The following is a 25785-nucleotide window of genomic DNA, read 5'->3' on the forward strand; positions in this document are numbered from 1 at the left end:
GGAGAAATACTTTTATTTATCCTCCTTTTTGCTTTTTGGATGTGTGCTGACTCTGCAGCACACATAGAAGTAACAAATCGCCATTATTGATTGTTTATGTGCAGGAAGGGGCACCTTCCTGCACATAAACATTCATTCTCTGTAAAGCAAGTACCCTAACACTATGGTACAAGGATGGCTACATTGGCGCAAGGAAGCTCATTTTGGCGCTAGTGTTAGGGAGAACACAGGGGTGCACCGTATTGATGCAAATACGGCACATCTCTACGTTTTGGAAATGCGTGAGCGCGGTGCAGCAAAATGTGGAGCAGCTCTGCGCTCCGACAATTTCATGTACACATGCCTAAAATTATACTTACAGAGATTGAAACTCCTGAAGCAGCATTTTGTAGCCCGATTTCTGTATTTGCTCCAAAGCAACACTTTGCAGCCACAGATCTCAGGTTTTTTGTTTTTATACTACACTGATATAAATATATTTTTATTCGAAATGTAATTTACCATGCAGTATGTGAATAACTTGGGAGCATATTATCATCAAATAGCGATATTAATCACTATGTAGGCTTAGCGTCAATTTTTTTATCGCCGCTCATCATCGGATTTTATCGCTGAGATAACGTGCTATTAGCAACGTTTATCTCAAAAGCGATAAAATTCCAGGCGATAGCGGTAAAATCTGTGAATATCGCTGAGAATACAGCGATATTCACACATTATCGCTAACAGGGTCTTAGCCATTACATTCACCTCCCATTGGATATAATGGCTAAGAACTGGTCTTAGCAGGCGTTAGTTTTTGGAGATATTCGCCCTTAGCGTGAATATTTCCAATGCTACGCCTGTGTTGGTAATAGGCGATAGCGAGGTTAGCGACTACTTTCAGTCGCTAACAGGTTGGGAACGCCCACTTTGCATGTCATTAGCGATAAATATCGCTGACATGCAAAGCGGGCCCCAAACCGCTCACTATCCCCTACAAGCTGTCGCTAACAGCTGTTAGCGACAGCTTGCTAATAGCGCAATAGAATTATTGCCGCGTAGCGTCCGAAAGCGGCTGCTAAAGCAGCGATAATTTCCTATCGCCACCCTTGATAATAGACCCCTTAGTTTGAGTCATGGGTTTACTTTCAAATATCATTTTATGGAAGCCCTTAGTTACAAATGCTTGAAACACTTTTCTGCATACAAATTCTAAGATGGCCTCCACCTTGCGCTAACTGGAATTCCTTGTGTTATTCTGGCGATGGTCATGGCAACTCCCTGCACACTATTTATCCGGTTTCCGGACAAATAATACATGGTCTTTGTCATCTGCAAGCCACCGAATGAAGGGTGTTCAGTAACGAATTAAGCAGTCAGCTAAATTGCAGAAATGCTGTTCTGCTCGGTGGCTAAATCAATACTAGCGATCTGATACTATTTTACCAGTGGTCAGATAAATAGACACTTTTTATGATTCTTTGACTTTTGCAGTTCTCATTGATTACTTATACAATCGGTAAAACTGACTACACTGTTGCATGCTTTCATTTGTACCAAAACAAAATAACTAAAATAGGATGTGAATCAGCCACATGACGAAGTTATGTGCTTCCACACTCGTTCGTTTGTCAGAGCTTTTACAGCAAAGTAGTGTACCTAAAAAGCTGGCACAATATTTTACAGTTTGTCGTTTTACTTTCGGCTCAGCAATATTCAATTTTGTGTCATTTCCAGGTGTGTGCAAAACCTTAAGCTTTTGATAGATCTGCTACGAATGGCGAAGATGGAAATCCCAGAACTGAAAGATTCGGAAGATTGCTTGTACCTCAACATTTATGCTCCGAAAAATTTGGACAAAAAGGCCCCATTGCCAGTAAGGAAAAAAAAATTGTAATTTGATATCCTAAAATATGACATTAGACATTGATAAAGACAAAATGGACACATGTGGTGATTCAAAGGCAGAGCATTGAGGTATCTTGAGCTTTAGGCTCATGCGTTTTTGATGTGATGGCAGAATAACCTACACTTCTAGGGAGTAATCCTCCAACCATTTTGCAATTTACGGGCAGATGCAATATTTATGCATGATGTGCAACTGGAAATTGTTTTACTTGCTTCTCCTTAGGCCAGGCAATACAGAACTTCAGAGGAGAGTCTGAATCCTGGGGCCAGTACAAAATGAAGAGAATTCCAAATTGCACAAGGGTTACATCTTGTCAAATGAGGCAGCAATAAATGTTACTACACCCAGGGCTTTAAGTGGGATGAAAAAACTGGAGGGTCTCCTAAAGTGGCGTGGCTGATGTAATTAGGGCGCAGCTGCGAAAACATAAGCTAAAAATCTGTGCTTAGTGAAGTATGCCACCTGAGTGGTAATTTGCTGCTTCTGTCATTGCATCTAGATATATAATACACAAAGTAAGACTACACCTACAGCAAGCTAGGACTATTGGCTTTGACAATGGTTGTTAGTTGCATAAAATAAATAAGCAACAACTATGGCTTCATTGTATAGAATAATGAAAATGCGTCAATTCTGAACTTATGAGACTGTGAAAGTACTATAATGAGTCTCTTAGAAGTTACATCAAATGCTGTAAAGGGTGTCACTGCTGCAGAGTCAAGTTTTTTTTACATCCTGAGGGTGAGGGCGAAATTGTCGAGCCTGATAGGTACCCGTCGCAGCACCTGCTTTTTAGAACTGCTTGTGCTGTGCACTGGCACGACCGGTCGCAGCACCTGCTTTTTAGAACTGCTGGTGCTGTGCACTGGCATGACCCGGCCCACTTAAAGCCCTGGTTACACCATGGAAAACTTGGCCAAAACAGCTATTTACACACCGAAAAAACATTGTGAAAGAAAAGTTAGTGCTATCTTTGATTAACTTTATTAGTAAAAATCAAGGAAATGTCTTTAACCCTTTCGACGCTGATGCCGAGCTGAGCTCGTCATGAAGTACACCTCTCGTACGCTCATGACGAGCTGAGCTCGTCATGAACCGCGAGATTTTCGAATCTTCAGCACACAGCGGGAAAATGCGCTGCACCGATGGTGTTAAAAACTTGACCGAAAGAGAATAGCATGGTTAGAATGCAAAAACTAAAAAACACTCAAAATAAGATGCGCAAACCATAACTTATGCTTCCCCCATGCTCTGCTCATGGCATCACACACAACCCTACTGATGATTCTGGGTATCACTGACAATCAGGGCATGATTCTTTAGTTCATAGAACATTAATACCCCCGTGTTTACATCCATTTAGTAAGGAGGCCTCTAGGGCTCTCCTAAACGCTGTATAGCAGTACCTTCCGTGTTACTTCAGCCAATCCACTACTCATTTAACAACAACTTGCACCAATTGTGTTCAAGCTTAGGGTTGGGTTGCTTCATGTTTGATACTTACCCGCTGTAACCGGAGTTGGTGGATTTGTGGTTTTTAAGTTTTGTGTGTGGCAAGTCTCCCCACTGAGGGGGATATATTACATTGTAATGTATATTACAATCCGGTGGTTTCAATAGCATCCTGCCAAAATACTGTGTCCATGATATCAACTACCAATATGTCGTCAAAGTATAAGGCAGTTAGGGAATTGCTACTGTTCATAAATCTAGATGCTATATTGGTAATCAATACTATGTACACAAATGTTTGGCAAGTGGATATTACATCCGCAACATTGTGGCATAACACCTTACAGTAAACGTTTTTCTCCAATGCTTCTGTGTGTGGAACGTTCAAAGAATTTGCATTATTTGTACTGTAAGTTGCCTCCAATTCCTCAACACTAACATTTGTATGGTACTAGACTGAGAGAGGTTGCTTTAGCTTGCAAACACATTAAAACGAAATCACATAGGAGTTGGATGCTCTACTCTCCTTATCTGTCTATCTCTATTTCAGGAAATATTTCTCACTATCTTCTGCCAAATAGGGCAAATGCCATATTCTTCATTCCACTTTAAGGGGTTAGGTTTGTCAGAGATGTCCATCAATGAAAGGCACTATGGGAAAAGGAACACCTAGGCAAGGTGGTATTTAACACATGTAGGTATGTCAATGCCAGACATACATGAAGACAACAACATTAACAAAATCAACAGTTTTTATATGAAAATTATTCTTTTTTAGTAACGTTTACCCCTCCTTTTGTAGTAAAAAAATATATGTATGTCTATGTCTTATCTCTTTTTTGACTTCCAAATATATATCATCATCTATTATTTTTAACAGTTGTCATATTTCTCTATTTTTTTTTGTTCATAGCAACCTAAGTATCACATTTATACTCATAAGTTAATCAAATAACATTATTTCTCAATTTTACAATATGTAAGAGACTGGCAGTCTTCTTTAACCCTTGATTATACAATCAATATAAACATCATACTTCTTAATGCTGATCTCACAAAACTGGCAGCTTGTGTGCAGACAATGCGCGTTTCAGCTAAAGCCTTCATCAAGACTCCGTCCCATTGGTTACTGTATAAGAAATGGAGAACATTTGGTCTGGAATTAATTTACCTAGTTTATATAACTGATGTATTTACCGTAGTGAACTATACTATTAAGTTTACTTTTTTGGAGATACATTTCAGTGGTGACACAATTTCTTTAGTTGAAAAGAAGGCAGTGCTCAAAAAGATTGAAAGTCATGGACAGACAAATGGCCCAAGAAAAGGATCCCCTGGCACCTTGGTTAGTTAGAAAAAAACATTTTAAAATATAAGAGAAAGCTATCTCTTAGAAATTTCAAGGGGTTTCCTGCACAAGTGAAGAATTTAAAGAAAAAACTAATGTGAAATTAAAGAGTGGCATGCTATCCGTCCACTACCAACCCTCCATTAGAATTTTACTAACTGATCAAAATTTGCCTCAGCGTACCTTCGACGGCAGCTGTAAGCTGTGTATCCCGCTCATCTAGTTTTTAAAATTGGAAAGGTTTTCAGCAGCTTTCTGTTTGATACTACATAAAATGTATAAAACATGTTTTTTTGTATTTATTCGTTGACAGTATTAGTGATTTAGTCGCAATTTCTTTGTAATGGAGTTTAAATTCTGCGTCGTACCTGCTTTGCTATGGTAGTTCTTTTCTCCTACATATAAGTCATAGACAATTTGTTTCGTGCAATGCCAGAGAAGCCATGCTTCTTGTGATCTCCATTGTGCTTAATCAGAATATAAGGGTATATAGATTAAGTACAGGGCAACTTTCAGCTATTAACTTTTTTAAATTCCATTTGTTTAACATCAAATGACCCTATGAGTTTTACGCTATTTATAGTTTACCGCTTTTCTTGCGCCATTGTAAAAAATGGTAAATTTACCCATATCAGAATGCTCCTACTGGTTGTGCAATGTTTGGTAAAACCTTGTTTGACTGCTTCAGGCATTATGGGTCGTTGGAAAAATAATTAAATCAGAGACTACATGTGACAAGGGTATAAGGCAAATGCAAACCGACTATTTGTTATCCAAGTTTTTAGCGATGTGGCAGAATTTACATGGTACTTTAGTGGTTCACTGTTAATCCTATGCTCAACGGCATATGCTTGGAATTCAAAGCGTTCTTAAATTGTAGTCACAATTTTAAATTTGTGGTTTGCTCTTTTACTTGTCCTGAAAACAAACATACAGTTTTTCACTAACTGCAACATTTTACTTATATCAGGGTTTTAAAATAGCTGTCTTTATTATATAAGAATAATTTTCATATAAAAAACTGTTGATTTTGTTAATGTTGTTGTCTTCATGTATGTCTGGCATTACTATGCCTACATGTGTTAAATACCACCTTGCCTGGGTGTTCAAGCTTTTCATCCTAGATTCAGGGGCCCGTTTCTTTACAAAACCATCCATGAAAGGCATACATGGCTGCCCTTCAGTATTTAAAAACTGCCACTGACTACAGTTTTTCCCAAACTCTGAAAATATCTTTGAATTTGAACATACACCCTTCACATCAAAATGTGATATCTTTCAGCCTGTCACTTTTCTTTCAAAGAAGGATCATTTAATTCTTATTTTCTACTTTTGGCAATGCAAGCTACCTACTGCAGATATTTCCAAGTTAGTCACTTCACAAAAATATCTGACAAAGCTTCTGCTTTGAGACCCAAACAGGTTATTTATGTCAGGGTTGGGGCAGAGGTGTATACTATGTCCAAAAGGTCGCCAGACACCATCACCTGGTAGCTTATATGGTGCTTCCGAACAGTGTACATCTCAAAATGATGTTCACCACTGGTTTTTCTTGTTGATATGTTTAGTCACATTTGCTTAAAAGTAACTCAGGCATATTTTCACGTGACCATTGCAAAGTTGAAGTGCACTTTGCTTTTTTAAAAGTGCCACGTGGCACACATCCATGCCCTTAGGGTATGTATGTGCGCCACATGTGCACACATGCACATTTCAGGGGTGCAACAAGGTTATCTTTTGGACACCCTGGCACCCTTTAAATACCTCCCGGTATTACCGATTTGGTAATACCAAATCGCTAATACTGCATGTCTTCACATTCATTCCTATGGGCCTCAAAGCCCATAGAATTGAATGGGTAGGTATTCCTCTTTACCGAATCTCAATTACCGATTCGGTAATAAGGAATAATAAGGATTCAGTATTTTTTACAGAATCTTTACCTACATAGGAAATACCGATTTCTTAATAGCAAATCGGTAAAATTCGCTATTAAGAAATCGGTATTTCAAATTTACCTACATCTGGCCCCTGGTCTGTAAATTAATACTATACATGGATTCCAGTTATCTCAGTATTAAAAACCTGTTGCCTGCCTCTTTCCTCCAATGATACTCCATCAAGGCAGAAGAATTTTAACTGGTCTTTTCTACTTGCAGGCAAAGGCTCAAAACGTCTGGTGACTGGATACGTGGAGTCTTTGTTGGTAATGGCGCACATATGTTGAAGTATGCATATTTTAGCTGGATTGGCTTCACAGGGCTTACAGTTTCTAAATGGCACCCAGCAGCCATTTTGTTTTCCAACCCCATGAGAGTCTTGTGGGATCACAGCTTTCTTTGCCGATTATTTTCTTTTTTGGTCCCAGGTTGGATCCCCCCATGGTGCATAGGGGGTCAGGTTATCCCTACTCTGTCCCATATATCTTTATTTCTTTATAACTTCAGAACAGGGAAACTAAGTCCTTGAAACCTTAAGTCCTGTAGTGGCTGGCAGCAACATTTTTCTCATGTTGCTGGCTGCCAATCAAAGCTTGGAGTCTGACTCCTGTGTGAGCGAGATGGGAGCAAGATAGCCCATGAAAAAAAAGCTTCCTTGGCCAATCAGATTGCTTATTTTTTTCATTGCTGTTCCTGCAAAAGTCTCTAGCAACCGCCTAAATATACAGTTATTATTTACCCTAAATTTCACAAAAACTACTGAATGGATTTACACCAAATCATAAAAAGTACTATCTGCAGACCAAGATTTAGCCTTCTGCCGAATTTGGTGTAATTCCTTTCAGAAGTTTTAAATGTAACCTGCCTTAAAGAAGTCTTTAACTTTCCAGGAAGGGGCTGAAGGGACTGAACTTGTTTTGGGAAAGTTTTGTGAAGATTTGCGAAATGGGGCCAAAGTTATTAACAAATCAAAAAGTGCTCTATCTATTTAAAAGCGTGTCGAATTATTGACCCTCTTCATCAAAATGGAATGCAGCCACATTGGAAGATGCTTTAGAATAAAGTATACTAAAGGTAGCTCCAAAAGTCCAGATATAACTTTAAAATATTGTCTGAAATCCCATTTGTACCTGCTCAAGCAGAGGATTTAGCTATTTTAATTATTAGATCCATTTTATCCTTCTTAATCTTAAATTCCTGGTTTTCATAGGTTGGAGAAATGATTTTGTCAACGGTACTAGACTCGTACAATTCATTGATAAAAGTAAACCATTTGTTAGAAGGGATGTGAAAATCAGAGGCAGGCATATGTGCGCCAGTGCTGTTTCCTAATATATTCCAGAATCTCTTTGTCTTACGACCTTGCAGCTAGAAACAACTATGCCCGCAATGTTTTTTTTTAATTTTCAAAGTAATTCTTTAATTTTCATGTTCTGCAACTTTTTCTCATCCATGATCTGGCTATCCCGTTCTTTGGAAGTGATGTTTTGTGTAAGACATCTCATCTGTTTTTGGTGTAATCTATTCACAGAGTGTAATGCTTTATCTTTTAAATGCCACTGGTGATCAACTCTGGCTTGAATGTTTGAAGAGATTTTATCAAATACTGACTTTAGGAGTTGCTCCCAGTCTCTGCACCATTAAAAATGAGATTGGATTGTGAAAATCTCAACTTGATCGACAAGGGATAAGTCCTTGTTGTTTTAATATATTTATTTGTTAGCTGAAATTACTATCTCATGTTATTATTTGTTGCCTCATTTGAACAAGGGAATTGCTGTTGGGCGTATAGGTCTTCCACCATATCTGATGGTTCCCCATAGGATACATTATTTGGATTGGAGCTTGAACTGACAGCTCTTGGGAATGTATATTTCAAGAAGGAACACATACACTTAATAAGACAGTTCTCTGTAATTTACAGAAAGGTCCCAAAGAAGGACTAACAGAGGGTGTCTCAGATGGTCAGGATTTGTCGAATTATGTGCTAAACAAGATGAGCTGTTTCAACAATGGTTCCTTCGGGTTTACCAACAATTGCTTTAGGTCATGCAAGCATCTACCATATTGGTCAATACATAATTTTGTTCATTATTATGCACGTTAATTACCTTTAGAATGCAAAACCAAACCAAAAAAGGGTCAGGGTGTTTTTAATTATTCAGTTTTTTTTCATTTTTTGTTTTTTTGACTGACACCTTAGATATAAGCATAAAATACTTTTTCACACGGTACAAAACAAGGCGCAACAATTCTGATCAGTGTGCAATGTGACATAACGTGAAATATTGTGACATTGTGACATATAAGTGAAGTTCTATATACAAGTGAATAAATAAATATAGAAAAAGAACAATTATTAAAGGCCAATTCCTGTTTTTGATACTAGAGTCCAACACGCTATTTTAATTAGCTTTGGTGTATTGGGCACTGTAAATAGGTCCTTGCGATGATTCTGTCGACGTTTCGACCCTATGGACACCTTATTTGTGGGTCTCTAGCGGGTCTTCTTCAGGACGGGGACTGGGAAGGGATTATGGCGCCAGGTCTTCTTCACACGGGCATCCCAATATTCTACTTTTTAGGGGTGTCCTCTGTGATCTTGAATCTATAGTGAAGATCTTGTACTTAATCAGGGTTATTCTTATTTGTTGGTTGCTTTTTCTTTAATTGCAACAGTCGCTATTCTATCAACCTTCATTCATCTATGCGTGTAACAACTAATTCCTTAGAAAGAGGCGAGGTTGCAGTCTATGTCAAGCTGGGGGTCGCGTAACTAGTTAGCATGGAGGAGTCTCGTTCGTTATCGGAATTAACCAGACAAATCGCTCCACCAACTAAGAACGGCCATGCACCACCACCCACAGAATCGAGAAAGAGCTGTCAATCTGTCAATCCTTTCCGTGTCCGGGCCGGGTGAGGTTTCCCGTGTTGAGTCATTGAGTTGAATGAAGGTTGATAGAATAGCGACTGTTGCAATTAAAGAAAAAGCAACCAACAAATAAGAATAACCCTGATTAAGTACAAGATCTTCACTATAGATTCAAGATCACAGAGGACACCCCTAAAAAGTAGAATATTGGGATGCCCGTGTGAAGAAGACCTGGCGCCATAATCCCTTCCCAGTCCCCGTCCTGAAGAAGACCCGCTAGAGACCCACAAATAAGGTGTCCATAGGGTCGAAACGTCGACAGAATCATCGCAAGGACCTATTTACAGTGCCCAATACACCAAAGCTAATTAAAATAGCGTGTTGGACTCTAGTATCAAAAACAGGAATTGGCCTTTAATAATTGTTCTTTTTCTATATTTATTTATTCACTTGTATATAGAACTTCACTTATATGTCACAATGTCACAATATTTCACGTTATGTCACATTGCACACTGATCAGAATTGTTGCGCCTTGTTTTGTACCGTGTGAAAAGGTATTTTATGCTTATATCTAAGGTGTCAGTCAAAAAAACAAAAAATGAAAAATAACTGAATAATTAAAAACACCCTGACCCTTTTTTGGTTTGGTTTTGCATTCTAAAGGTAATTAACGTGCATAATAATGAACAAAATTATGTATTGACCAATATGGTAGATGCTTGCATGACCTAAAGCAATTGTTGGTAAACCCGAAGGAACCATTGTTGAAACTACTATTGTACTGCCCAGGTTCTCAGGGATACTGGGTTACCCCGTAAGAATTATTCTAAACGAGATGAGCTGGGCAGACTGTTGCAGGGCAGGTCTGCAGAGAGAACTGCCGTTGCAATCAATGCAGAGAAAACTGTTTAGGTCAGTTGTTTGTTCTTCAACATAAATCATTGCTTGCTGAGGTTGAACATGCATTCCCTATTCCCTACTATTCATGCCACAGCACCCTGTAAGTGAACACTACATGAAAATGTTATGTTTTGAAGGTGACATGGATGGTACTACCCATCTCCTGGTACATTTCCTGTATACTCCCAGAGAACACCATAAACACAGCACATTAACACAACATGTTGTAGATGCATGACATCTGCTATGTCAACCCTTATATGGATGAATGGAAGGCATGCCCGAAATTCAGAGGACCTGAGCTAGTTTTACACAAAGAGAGAATCAATAATCTCTTCTTCCAGGTGAACAGGTAAAAAAGCCAGCACCCCCACTTAGAATTTCAAATCCTATTGTTGTAGTTTTTCTTGCACTAACAGACAGCATACACAGCTCCCAGATTTCTTCCATCAACTTGCAAACAGGATCCATCACCAAACAGTACATGATCTGATTCAGGCAACAGAGTATCAATGATATCCAGCCTTGGTTTTGTGCACAACTTACAGTCACATCTAAACAATCATGATCTGCTTTATCAGCCACAAGCTCATGTCCAATCAAAGGCATCAAAGTTGCAGGATTGAAACTTGTGCATCTCATCAGAGTGACGTTTTCCATTCCCAAAATAATCCTTTCACAGTTGGTGAGACAACTACTAGTGAAATGCTGCATTCAAATACCAGTAAGCAGTATTGCAACTGAATGCGGCACATGCACTCTCAATGCTCTTACTCTGTTCCTAGCACACATGTTTCAGCAACCAGGTAAGGCAGCAGCCACAGGATTAAGAATAACTGAAAAGTATGCAACAGGTCTACGGACAGTACCATGCATCCTAGCCAGCACTGACAATGAGTAAACCTGCGTGCTAACTGCAAAACAGAGTAAAGCATTTGTTGTAGTCGATTATCCCCAAAACTGGAGCTTGACAAAGACTCTCTGCAGTTCAGTGTAAGAGAACATGAATTAATTATCCCAGGGCACTGGATCTGCCACATCTTTGTGAGTGAGTAAGCCTTTGAAGATGCTTTTCTGTCAGAGAGAAATTGGGAATCCATTGTCGACAATAGCCAACCATTCCAAAGAAAATGCAGACTTCCTTGTGTGTTCTTGGCGGGTTCATCTTTAGAATCACAATGATTCTCTCTTGTGACACCCTTCTGGCTCCTTTCTTAATACAGTGTCCTAAATATAGAGCATCTTTTTTGAAAAACTGCAATTTGGATGGTGACACTTTATGTCCATTCTCCGCCAAGTGTTTCAATAAGGTGATGGTATCACACATGCAAGCCTCCTGAGTACTTGACACTAACAGCAGTTCGGAATGTACTGGGCAAGGACAGAGTGATATGGCATTACTATTGATTACAGATTCTTTTTCAAAATCTGGTTAAAGATTGAGGGGCTTTCCGAATACCCTTGTGGGATTCGGCACCATGTCAAGCTGTGTTTGCCGAAAAACTGACCATCCTCATGAAATGGAATTAAAACGAAGCTTGGCACAAATCAATAACAGAAAACCATTCTGCTTTACCTGGAATTTGGAAAAGAGTCACAGCTGGATTAGGTACAATGGGAACACATGAGACTACAACCCTGAACTATCTGGTACTTCCCATTGGGTTTCTGCAAAGCCAGGATAGGAAAGTTACATGAACTCCCCATGATTTCCTTTACAATTACCTGTTCAATCATTGTTTTAATTAATGGAGTAATCCCAGCAATATTTTCTGGACTCTGATTCTACTGGAGAATTCAGGGCCATTCAGCATTGGGCTTCACAGTAATTCGTACTGGAGCCACACCTCTGATTATACCAATGTCCTATGAAATCCCAAACCTGCAGTGACACAGTTTCCCTCAGTTCAAGAGGTAAATCATTGCTAGTTATCATAGGAAATAATCCTTCAAATTCAGAATTTTGTTGAGACGATTTAAAAACAATATCCTCATCATTAGTGTGGAACTCAATTCCTTTCTGTGTGCAGCAGATTGAACAGTTGAGCTTGCACAACAAGTCTTGTCCTAACAGATTTACCCAACTTAAATCACATACCACAAATGTATTTAAGTCCTCAAAGGACTCAATTTGTACTGGAATGGGCTTTGTAACTGGACTGGACATTAATTAAATTAAAATTCCCATGCCTTGGATTTTTTCTCCCGAGAGGGGTAAGTTTTGAATTTTTGCTGTTCTCACAGTGGAACGGGTAGCAGTAGTGTCAACAATGAATGAGATTGGAGTCCCATTTACCTTGCCATCCACATAGGGACCACTCTGGTCTATCTCCAAAGATGTGCCAAGCATGCATTCCTCCTCCTCCCCCTCAGGTATCGTCAATGGTTCATGTCTGAATCTGTGTCATCCATCCAAATCAAATATTGTTGGGCCACGATATAATTTGGATTGACTGGAGCATTTGATGAAATCCTTTACTTGAATTATATTTCTGACTTGACCATTCATTTAAGGAATCGAGATTTAAAGTTTGTTCAGATTTGGATTTCTCTGCCTATGATTTTGCTGACTCTGTTCAATGTTACCTGCTTGTGACTGTGCATTCCTAACCTGTTGAATCTGTCTATTTACCCGACTAAGAGGATTACATCGACACTCAAGCTTCTATGCCTGAATTGGCTGCAAATGTGACATGGATTAGTCTTTTTCAACACCTCAATCAAAATATCTCTACTGCTACCTTGTGGTTGCATACCCTGCTGCTGTCCTTCCCCTACCCTTTTCATCCCGGAAATTGACTGACAATATCCTTGTACAGCATTTGTGAAATTACTACCAGCACCACTGTAACCTTTCTTAGCAGCTTTCATTTGAGCTATCATCAGCTTTTCTTTAAGCCTATTATGTTTTGGTCTCAAGTTCATCTCCACAGTACATGTCATATCAGAGAATTTCATCTATAGGCTTGGTTTGCCATAAAATCAAGTGCTGCTGATTTTAGGTCTCAGTCCATACACAAACCGATAGACATAATGTCCCATATCCTTCTCCGACACAGTCTCCATCCCACTGTACTGTTTGAATGCCTATAACAACTATTCATGCACTGTCCACTTCACCTACTGTGTTGTTCTGTCTATCTTCAACCAATTGAACTCTTTAAGAGAGATTTTTCCCTTCAAATAGGTAATAGCTTGATTCTATTTCTTCATTTCCTCAGGTGATGTTGCAATAGTACATTGATATCTAACAAGTTCTGTCCTCTTGGGCCTATCAATGACAATTTTACATTCTGCTCACAGATCACTTGGATACACACTGTCAAATAGAGTATCCAAGCTTTCAAAACCTTCAAAAATCTCTCAACTTGCTTGTACTGTTTAACTGGATTTTCTCTCAATCTTGGAAAATCATTTGCCAAAGACAATATATCTGGTCAGGCCCATGGATCATGCACATATCCTCCTCCAGGTACTTCTCTCATCTGGAGCATTTTTACTCCATCACCCACAACATCTTCAATGATTGGGAACATTTGCATTGTAACGCTCTTAGCTTCTTTCTTTTTAGCCCCTCTCCCTTTCCATTTTTCCAACTCTCACCATTTCCTAAGAGTGGGCAATAATTCCTTGATTTGGCAATCTTATTCCTGGAGTTCTCATGTTTTCAATGTCTCTGTCACTAAAGTCTATTCTGTATGACGTCTGTAATGTCTTTGATCTTTGCATTTCCACCCTATACTTCTGTGCCAAAATAAACAGCTTCTCACGTATATTATGAGCATGTCTGGTAATGTCCTTGCATATGAACAATAGTTTGTTGTTCTAATAAGTAACTATCCTTGCATGAATTTTAGTTCCCATGATTATTTTTTCAAGTTCTACTTTGAGGTTTGCTACAACGAGGGTCTGGGCCTTACTTTTTTTTAAACAATTCTTACTTGAGCTCCTGCACCTCTGTCCTGTGTGGAAGGAGCTATCTCTCTAATCCAATCGGAAAGCTCCTGCGGTGTAGGACCTATCTGTCCTCCTGATGTATCCACAAGCAAACCCTTGCTTCATCCTTCTGCACCTGCGATTTGAGTGGATAGTAAAAGTGATACATCAAAATCTGGTGATCCCAAATGAAGAGTTCTTCCTGCTATGTTTTAGGCTCCCCGTTGTGGGGATGCCATGACATTTCCAGGTACATATAAAGTCTAGGCTTGTCCAGACCTCTCACTTTAAGTGGTTAATTGTGTCATATTTGCATTAGACCCAGTATTCGTTCCACCAGAAACACTAGCTGAAGTCGGAGTTAATGGCACTTGATTTGTCTGTCCTGATCTTGGGTCTGTAGAAGTAGAAATTGAATCACTCCTCCCATTATGTGGTACCAAAGTATGTGTGTTTTGTCCCCTATTCCCAGATTGGTATAACAGAACTACAGGACCTATGATTACAGGGACAGTCAGGGCATCTGGTGCATTCAGCAGAGTCTGATTATTTGTTTCCAGCCTTCCTCCATTTCATTTACAGGTAGAACAGGATTATATGGATTTGGATTCATTGACATTACAGGTGCATTAGGATTTTCCCAACATATGAATCTGCTCTACTCTGGGATTGTTCCTCATTATAGGGTGGTGGATGATTTACCAATAATTCATTTAAGAACGTATTGTTAATTTCATTCTCACTATTGTCAGTCTGGGTCAGTGTCTGAGAATCCTCAAGATTTTTTTTCATTTCCTTACAGTTCTGTCCTTCTTCCTTACTACAACTAGTACAGGATACAAGTGAGTTCCCTTAGCTATATCCATTCTTCAAGCTTTCTGCTGTGCATCCCATCTAGCCTCAATTTTCCAATTTTAAGTATGTCTGGATCTTCCCTGAAAATGTTTGTTTCTCTTTCTAATGAGCTATGTGTTCCCATTCGCTACGGGCTTTAACTGGCATCAGTCTTGGAGGTGGTTTGATTTCATACAACGGCCTTTGCAAATTTTCAGGTATTCAGATATTAAATGTTCCATATTGTGGAAATGCTAAAAAAAAAGTCTCTCTCGGTTTATTTCATCCAGTTTTCAAGCCATGTATATGTGTAAACCAATGCCAGAGTGGCTCTTCTATGATATTGTCAACTATCCCAGTGTGGTGTTACACCAACCGACCAATACCAGCTTAACACCCTGTGATGTCAGCTCACTCCTTGCAGCAACTACCCGTCCTTCACAATCCTCTGGGTGCATCTTTTTCTAAGCAATATTCAAACAATGCTAGCATTTTCAAAACCCCTCGACTGCTCCACTAAAAGAAAGAATAGATTTCACCCACTCAAAAAAATTAAATAAACACACCAATCTACTTTACCTAACACACACTCTATGTGAAATGTCGAGGAGCGCGACCTCACTCTAATCGCTACAAACGTTCTCTGTTCATTGAGACAAACTGTAATGATTGTAATTCCTCAACTTTACGAATAGAAACTTCCCTTCACTTTGTGGTACTGCCAAAAACATCTCTTGCACAGTACCTTCAAAACGACAACAAACATTTTTACTCAGTATATGCCACACTAAGTCCAACCATCGGTGCATATTCCAGGATCCTAGGCCACTAGGGCCCCAAAAACAACTTCATCTTCACTGCACAAAGCGCATCGCTCAAACATAAACTCTAGGTGCTCTGCATAACCTCATACCATCATATTACCGCAATCTCAACTTATACAATAGCAACAGGCAACCCTATTAATACTCACACCACTGTTTTGTTGCCTTCATCTTACTCCTCCAATACTGGCACTTGGTCATCTTCAACTCAACATATGACTTTGGATGTGATCTAATTTTAATTAGGCTTTCAATAATAGGGGTTTAAATAGAAATCCCTATTTATATCCTAACTTCCTCGGACAAGTAATCATCCAACATGCTACCAAAATAACTGGTGTAGCGTTTCTGGGCCCTTAATTTTTCTCTTCAAATCTCACCACTCTCTTGGTCCTTAATTGGACCTTGTTTTGTGCCAAGAGGCGTCTGATTTAAAGGGTCTAAACAGTCATCCAATGAGGACCAGGAATCGGATAACTAGACTTCTAGCTAGAAATTAGACTTATGTAAATTATTTTCAGAACAATGCTGTAAATATAAAGAATCATTACCGCAAGCCCAAACCTCCTAAAGAAATATAGGGGAGCCAGAATCACACAAACTAATAGTTTAGATAAAGCTATTCAGAATAATAGCATTAGTATTTGATGCCCCAAGATCTATCTCATGTGATCTCTCCCAACCATAGGTAACCCCAATTAAGAATGCACATTCACTTATATTGGAATAAATCATGGCAGTTGAGTTGACATTTATAAATTTAGTATAGTTTATCAAAGATTGAGAAATGGCAAATTCATCAGTAAATTAGCATCAGATTATAGACACTTGAGTCCGATTCTAACATGTTACCAAAAGCTCACAAGTTCATTTCAGGAAGGGACATAAAGCATGCCAGTTCAAACATTCTCCCAAGAAGAAAGAGATCACCAAGCACACAGTGTATTAGTCAGTTGGAAAGGAAGCCAGATGAATTTGTATCAAGATAGATACGACCGCCAAGAAAGTTCACAAAGTTTCAGAGATCTCATTTGAGTGTCTCTGTCTCAAGATGTCACCCAGTCCGTAAATAGAGATCAATAACCTTCTCATTCAGTTTTATTGAGCAATAATATATTCCACAAGTTTCCGGGGATGACACCTCCTGGTGTCACCTCATCAGTCAGACCACTCAGTTCATTAGTCAGTTCTTATAGGATAAGTGTCAGGTGATATGAAGAAGACGCAAAATGTGGAATAGTAGGTGGGACCATTACGCAGTACTTAAGCAATCCAATATATGAAACACTGAACCATTGAACAATGCTCCTTTAGCGAGAACACATAAGCGAGTTCAAGAGCACAGTTTCAAAGGCAGAAGTTCCAGACTTGTAACATAAAATTTAGCAAATCTCCTTCTGCAACACATGAGGATAAAAGAAAGACAAAACTGTCTCACGTTATTGGTTATACTGAAGAATTTTCTCATGAGCAGTGAATTAAGCAAGTCAAAAAGACTTCACGTATGCAGTGAGGCCTTCATTATTTAAGCTAATATAAGTTAAATACATAAAATTATTAAGCATACATTCATTGGAAATCTAAAGATGTCATGATTCTAGTATAACTCTGATGCATTTGAAGTCAGTTAGTATGGTTACAAATAACATATTTCAGTATGCTGCGCTTCTACTTTTTTGAAAGTAGCAACATGTAAAAATATTTTATAACATATATTTAGAATATCGTTTCAGATGAATAACATCAGTAGACATGTGAAATACAATCTCTGAAAGTTTAATGAATGCATCATTCATTAGGAATGTGTACCACCTACTTTTCTTTTGTCACTTTCGGTGCACACGTTTAGACACACAAAAGATAGGTGTTAATAAAATTCACTGTTATAATCAGATTTTTTCATAATATTTGAATAATTCTCATTAGTTGCTCACACATATGAATGTTTCTGAAAATGATTAGAGGTAAACTCCATAATGTGAGAGTTCACCATTTACTTGTTTTCTAACACACATTAATGATAATATACTTTGACAACGAGTACATCACAGCCTATATTATTTAAATGAATAATATCATGTAGACTACATCTCTTCTGCATGCTGTTATGATGCAATAAATACATTTCTCTTGTCTTGTCATGCTTTCCTAAACGTGTAATTAGTGCGCATTTATTGTTTTTCTGTCAGAAAGTGTTCTTATCGTTTTTTTTGTGTCAGTTTAAATGTGATTTCCTCTCCAATTCTATCAACTATCAATATCTCAAAAGCCGTTTGGCAGGAACATATTCTGAGTAGGCCTGGGGTAGAGTCTACTGGTGGGATGCCTAAAGGAATATAGAGAACCATCAGTGAATTTGCTGATCTTTGAGAACACTGAGCCAAAACTACAGGGAAGGGCTGACGTGTTGCTAAAAGGTCAAATGGGCAGGACATTTGTCCATATTATGTTTGTGCTTGGATACACAAAGTCGAGATGAAAAATTAACTTCATGTGTGCTATATATCCATAAAGATAGAAAAAAATTCTAATACATAGGTAGGGAATTTCTCTCTTGGTGTAATCTTCACGAGCCTTATTCTTCACTTATGAGTTGTACTTCTGGCATTTTTATAGGGATGATTACTCTTGTAAAGAATTCTGTGTGGAATCATGCTACCATGTGGAACCACCCTAGATATACACCACAATGGTTGGTTCACTATATGTTCTGTCACAGTAGCTCCTTGGCAAATCCACTTTCATTCCCTTGGAGGTGAAACACTCCATATCGAATGCATCCTCTCTGTGTGGATTCATTCAGGCCATCTCAGGTTTGATGCATCGCCGACTTGGTAGTAAAGTCACAAAACAGTAAAGCACGAAGGGCTTGAATTTGGGGTGGGTATTTACAGAAAATCGTCCAATTTGAGAGGGAAGTGATAAATATTGGAACAAATGTACTGGTGGAATGTCTTCAACTTAAGGGCTAGTGTGTCCATAGGAAATTCTGCTGGATGATTCTCCTCCACATATTAGTATAGTCTCCAGAAACTGGAGGGTGTTCCATTAATCCCCATATCTAAATCAGGTCCTGTAAACATCATATTATCAGAAGTCAGTCAGAAGCATCATCTTGACTTGTTCTGTGATTGCATCTTTCAGGTCATGGTCTGGATCCATGGAGGTGGTTTACTGATGGGTGGAGCATCGATGTTTGATGGATCTGCATTATCAGCCTATGAAAATGTGGTGGTGGTCTTAATCCAGTACAGGCTTGGGATTCTGGGATTCTTCAGGTACAGTACTAAATGTTACAACAACAGCACAATATTTATCATATTAAATAATAATAACAACATTTTTAGCTCCAGAAAATAAAAACTGAGGGGCATATTATCAAGCCTGTGCGCTAAAATTATCGCCGCTTTATCGGCCGAAAACGGCCGATAAAGCGGCGATAATGGGCTTGATAATATGCTCTATCGAATTCCAATCGAAGCACACGTTAGATGTGAAGACATCTAACATGGGCTTTGATTGGAATTCCACAGAGCATATTATCAAGCCCATTATCGCCGCTTTATCGGCCGTTTTCGGCCGATAAAGCGGCGATAATTTTAGCGCACAGGCTTGTAAGTTCATAAGCAAGATCATTTGAATAATTGAAAATGTGAAAAGTGTGGTATAAACAATTTCTTCAGGGACTGTAAAACAAGCAAAAGTTACACAGCATATTTCTAATTCAGTTCCATCTCTCATTTTGGTTCCATACCCAGTGAAAAGCAAAAACAATTAAAGTTTTCCGGTAACTCTCTACTTTCCATGATATCAGTGGGTGGTGGACCACAAACTCAGCTTCATCTATAGACTGTCTTCAGGTTCTCTATTTTTTTATGTTTTGTAATTTTTTATTAGAAAAAAATAATATACTGAGAAATACTAATCTATAGAAAATACTGTATAACAATCATAAGTTCACAAAAAGTATCATGAAAAGGGATATCATTTCATTTTAAATGGAAAGAAGATTACAAAAAGGGTCTTATAGAAAATGTAAGACAAATAATAAAAGTGAAATATATATCATATAATATATTTATAAATTAATAAATGTCATCATAGAAATAATCATGGAAAAATTGAAAGAATAATTATGAATATGATAAAAAGAGGCACAATGAAAACGAAAATGAAAAAGGAAGTAAAAATGAATCCATGGAGTAGGAAATGCATAATGTGAGTTGAGTAGTGAAGAGGTGGGAAATATTATTGAAGAGACAGATAAACAAATACAAAAAAATAATTATATATATATATAGGCAGCGTGAACAAGGGCTCTTTTGCTTGAAACGCGTCGCTGGTTCTGTTTGATTAAATAAACAAACATCTTGCTGACTTTGTTGGTCCGTTCCTCATTCTTGCTGGCGTGGAAGCGGTGTCTGCGAGCGCAGAGCGTGCTGAGGAGGAGCTTTGTTTTTCATATATATATATATATATATATATATATATATATATATATATATATATATATCCACAAAGTACCTTTATCCGTTTGAATAAAACGACGCCGACACTCAGAAAGTTGCTGTGCACAAAGGATTTTAATAAGGCAGGAAAACAACGCGTTTCGCTTTACAGCTTGATCACGTTTACAAAGTGAATCCCCAAACAATTGTCCTTTTACACTTTCCATGAATCTAGAAAGAGGACAAACCACCAAGTGTATAAAGTAATAGGTATCTTCATGGCAGACATGTCTTTAAAGAGCAAAGGAATATATATGTATATTACATTCACGTTGCAAATTGTGCAAAAACGGTAAGAAAATTCTCGTCATAAACGAATAAACGTAAATGACAAAAAACAAAACCACGGAATCATAATGGTTGATTTCATCTAAGACAGTTAAATTTTAGCGTTTTACCACATGTTTTTGAGACAAAAAATTACTAATGATCTCTTTCACATTATCTGTCTTCGACATACAGAACATTGTGCATGAGTGATGATAATCTCAGCGAATAATCTCAGCAAGTAAATCATACAAAAGCCACGCCCAAGTGGGCAAATAGCCCCATCCTAACAGAACAAAGTTTCCATTCCGTTGATAAATGATCCACGCCCCAGTGGGCAAATTCACTCAATGTTTATAATTATCAGTTGTAAGTGCAAAAAGTTCTGTACAAAGTCCATGCCCAAGTGGGCAAACCTTATGTATAACCATTCGTTAAAGATATAACCGTCAAGGCATGTTTCAAATCCATCAATTTCTTAGTTTTCATAAAGCTTTCACACTGCATGGTTAAATTTTGCACGCTCCATATTCTGTCACATCAATTCATGAAGTACCTAAACAAAAAATATCAAAGAAGGGGGGGGGGAGTTAAAAACATTTTACCTAGATTACAGTGCAGACAATACAATCGTTTCATATATATAAAATCTATTCAGCAAGATGTACTGCTAATTCCTCATGCAAATTCAATCCATTAGGGGTCATACTCTCAAAGTCAATGATATAGCGCGATTCAAGTTGCACAATTTGCAACGTGAATGTAATATACATATATATTCCTTTGCTCTTTAAAGACATGTCTGCCATGAAGATACCTATTACTTTATACACTTGGTGGTTTGTCCTTTTTCTAGATTCATGGAAAGTGTAAAAGTACAATTGTTTGGTGATTCACTTTGTAAACGTGATCAAGCTGTAAAGCGAAACGCGTTGTTTTCCTGCCTTATTAAAATCCTTCGTGCACAGCAACTTTCTGAGTGTCGGCGATGTTTTATTCAAACGGATAAAGGTACTTTGTGGATGTATTGGGTGACCGGTAGCCCTACGCCGACCCACCCGTGAACGTGACTGGCTGTGAACCGGAACTTTGGTGTTGTTCTATATATATATATATATATATATATATATATATATATATATATATATATATATATATATATATATATATATGTTTACAGATAAATAAAAGAATGTGGAGAAAGGAATAAGTGTAGACTCATTGCCTGGAGGGAAAAAAAATTCAAGTCAAAAGAAAGTTAGCAAAAGGAACAAATGATGGACAATATGCTGAACAATGCAAACATTCACCCCAGTCACAAATCCATTGTTATTTTGCTCACCAAGCCACCCCAGTTCTGACATGGCCATATGCAAATCAGTCTTGACCCTGTGCCTCATGGGAACAGTCCAGCCCGAACTGCCAAGCCATATCTTCCCTGGACCGGAATCAAGCATCCTAGACCGGTTTCTGGCTATCAGCCGTCTTCTGCCAGGATAGCTTGACTCCAGCGGCTTAGTGAGCACTGGACCCACGTCTGGGCATACCCTTCCCACATAGGGTGAACAGCAAAACACACAAGATGATAAACTGAATTTAGCACAATGGAAAAACATTCACCCCCAGTCACAGATCTGGGTTTAATTCAAGCATCCTAGGACCGGTTTCTGGCTATCAGCCATCTTCAGCCAGGATAGCTTGACTCCAGTGGCTTAGTGAGCACGGGACCCACGTCTGGACATACCCTTCCCACATAGGGTGAACAGCAAAACACACAAGATGATGGACGGAATGTTGCACAATGACAAAACTTTCACCCCAGTCACAGATCTGGGTTTAATCCATCGTTATTTTGCTCCCCAAGCCACCCCAGTTCAGACATGGCCATATGCAAATCAGTCTTGACCCTGTGCCTCATGGGAACAGTCCAGCCCGAACTGCCAAAGCCATGTCTTCCCCTGACTGGAATCAAGCATCCTAGGACTTGTTTCTGGCTATCAGCTGTCTTCAGCCAGGATAGCTTGACTCCAGTGGCTTAGTGAGCACGGGACCCACGTATGGGCATACCCTTCCCACATAGGGTGAACAGCAAAACACACAAGATGATGGACGGAATTTTGAATAATGGCAAAACATTCACCCCCATAACATTACCTACTTATTGAAACAATGGCCTGGATTTTCTTTATGTAACTCAAAATCCACGTTCTTCTCCTTCGCACCCAGTGTTGCAAGCCACATATCAAGCATGGCAGCAAGCACACCACCTTTTACGAATTGCTCATTGTTTACACCATAAAGCTCCACTTTGGGATAACTAGAGTATTCACATAAATAGTAAAGTATTCCAGTAGTCTAGCTGGATATCCAGTGGCATTCAGACGGTGCACAGACAAAATATCGACTCCAAAATATCGACTGGACATAATATCGAGTTTTAAATATAGACTGGACAAAATATCGACTGGACATAATATCGACTACAAAAATATCGTTTTTCAGGTAAGTGAAGTAATATCGACTGTATAAAATATAGATAGCAAAAATATCGAATTTTTAATAATATATAATATTTTATAGTGTATTTTTATGTAATAATATGTGTGAAAAGTGTGTATTAATGTTATAAAATATTTTATTAAATGAATTTTGTTTTTTTAATAATTGCGTAATGTAATTCCGTAGCGGGTTGTGGGTTTATAGGGGAATAGGGTGGGAAGTAATTTAATAATAATTAATTAATTAATATATGTTTGTAAATATTTATAATTAATAATTAATTGATAATTAATTAATAATAATTAGTTAATTAATTAATATAATTTTGTACATATTTTGTATTAGTAATTAATTGGTAATTATTTAATTGTAATTAGTTAATTACATTAATTAGAGTACATTTTAATATATATAATGTTGTGTTATTGTTAAGTAATTAATTGGGGGAAAATAATATTAATTCTTAAAATAATTACAGCTAATGTGTTAATATATTTACTTTATTGTTATTGTTAATTAATAATTATTTGGTAATTAAATAATATTCATAATTTTTGGGTAAAGGGGCATTTTTAGGGTTCAGGGTCAGTTTTCAGTTTTTGGGTAAAGGGGCATTTTTAGGGTTTTGGGTCAGTTTTAAGTTTTAGGGTAAAGGGGTATTTTTAGGGTTCAGGGTCAGTTTTTAGTTTTTGGGTAAAGGGGCATTTTTAGGGTTCAGGGTCAGTTTTCAGTTTTTGGGTAAAGGGGTATTTTTAGGGTTCAGGGTCAGTTTTTAGTTTTTGGGTAAAGGGGCATTTTTAGGGTTCAGGGTCAGTTTTCAGTTTTTGGGTAAAGGGCCATTTTTAGGGTTCAAGGTCAGTTTTCAGTTTTTGGGTAAAGGGGCATTTTTAGGGTTCAGGGTCAGTTTTCAGTTTTTGGGTAAAGGGGCATTTTTAGGGTGCAGGGTCAGTTTTTAGTTTTTGGGTAAAGGGGTATTTTTAGGGTTCAGGGTCAGTTTTGGGTTTTTGGGTAAAGGGGTATATTTCAGGGTTCAGGGTCAACAAATAAGATTGTAAAAAATTATTTTTATTATTTTCATTTATTATTTAATTATTATAATGTAAGTATTTTTAAGTATATTTTAGTAATTAAAATTTAATATTAATTTAATTTAACACTGTTTTTAATAAAGTCGATATTTTTTACATCTATATTATTGTTAACGATATTTTGTACTCGATATTTTTGTACTTACCTGTTTGTAGATACAAACTCGATATTTTGACTGTCGATATTTTGTCCACAATATTTTGGCAAGTCGATATTTTGTCCCTCGATATTATTTCAGTGATCCCATTCAGACACTTGGTCTAGTCGTATCACATGAAGAGCTCAAATCCTTTGATTCGCTTTGTGATGAGTTTGGTCTCCCAATGCACCAGGCTTCACGTCATTTGCAGCTACAACACTGTCTAAGAAGGTGTCTAGGCTCCCCTCCCTGGACATTAAATTCTTCACCAGTATTAGATTACCTCCTTACTTTGGGACCACATAAAGGAGTGATGTCAGGTCTATGTAGTGTTTTAACTCATCATTTATTTTCACAACCACTTCTCAACCCCTTGCATGCTGTGCAAATTTTTGCGCTGTGCGGGTGATTTAAATAGTGGCGCGAGATTCAGACGCCCCCCAGAAGTCCTCCGCACACGACCACAGTGATATCGGACGGCCGGGGGCCGTCCAAAGCATGTAAGGGGTTAAAAATATTCAAGAGAACTAGCAAGAGCATCTACACATAACTATTGAAGAAGATGTCTGGTCAGATATGCTAGATGCCCTTGACAAAGGTACTCGAGAAACTCATTTGAAATCCTGTCTTTTCAAAACTTTACATGATTGGTACTTGACACCTCTGAAATTACAAAAAGCCGGATTATTGTCACTCTCTAAATGTTGGAGATGCACTGGAGTCAACCGTGAAATTCCTCATATCTTATGTGAATGTCCTTCCATGCAGTGTTTCTGGACTTATGTAGGGGACACTCCACAGGGAATAATCCCTTCCCTTAGTACTCCTCTTACGCCTTCCATCATTTTATTTATTGCATGATCTTAGGAGTCTTCCTGCCATTACACGTCCACAATGTCGTCTTTTACACACTGCACTTTCTACAGTTAAAATCTGTATCCTTAGACATTGGCAATTGCCTAGCTCCCCCTCGCACGAAGAATGGATGGTAGCAATGATTCAAACGGCATCCCATGAATTTCCCAACAGGTTTGGGCTCCTTTTCTCTGAGATCCCTGAATATTTTCTTTTTTCCTTCATATCTCTTTTCACCTTTCCTCTTCTTTATCTTCTCTTTCTTTCTCTTTGAAATGGCAAAGCGCTTACCCTGCTTCAAGCTGAGTACGTATTTATGGGGGACATGCGCAGAATTAATTCGAATTCAATGTAGAAATGTCATTGGCAGGTGCAATTGATAAAGTTTGACATTATACTGTGATGCTTGCAAAATAACTTTATTAAGC

General features: G+C 38.1%; 1 protein-coding gene across 1 annotated transcript in view; it reads left to right on the top strand.

Annotated features, from left to right (window-relative positions):
* The window catches only part of LOC147663375 (cocaine esterase-like), a 513967-nt gene that overhangs the window by 103404 nt on the left and 384778 nt on the right, over positions 1-25785 (top strand). The window contains exons 4-5 of the mRNA XM_086950486.1: positions 1720-1858; positions 19145-19278. Of these exons, the coding sequence (XP_086806612.1) occupies positions 1720-1858; positions 19145-19278 (273 nt within the window). The remainder of the gene's footprint in view (positions 1-1719; positions 1859-19144; positions 19279-25785) is intronic.

Source organism: Lissotriton vulgaris, unplaced genomic scaffold (assembly GCF_964263255.1).
Source record: "Lissotriton vulgaris unplaced genomic scaffold, aLisVul1.2 SCAFFOLD_1049, whole genome shotgun sequence".
Lineage (NCBI taxonomy): Eukaryota > Metazoa > Chordata > Amphibia > Caudata > Salamandridae > Lissotriton > Lissotriton vulgaris.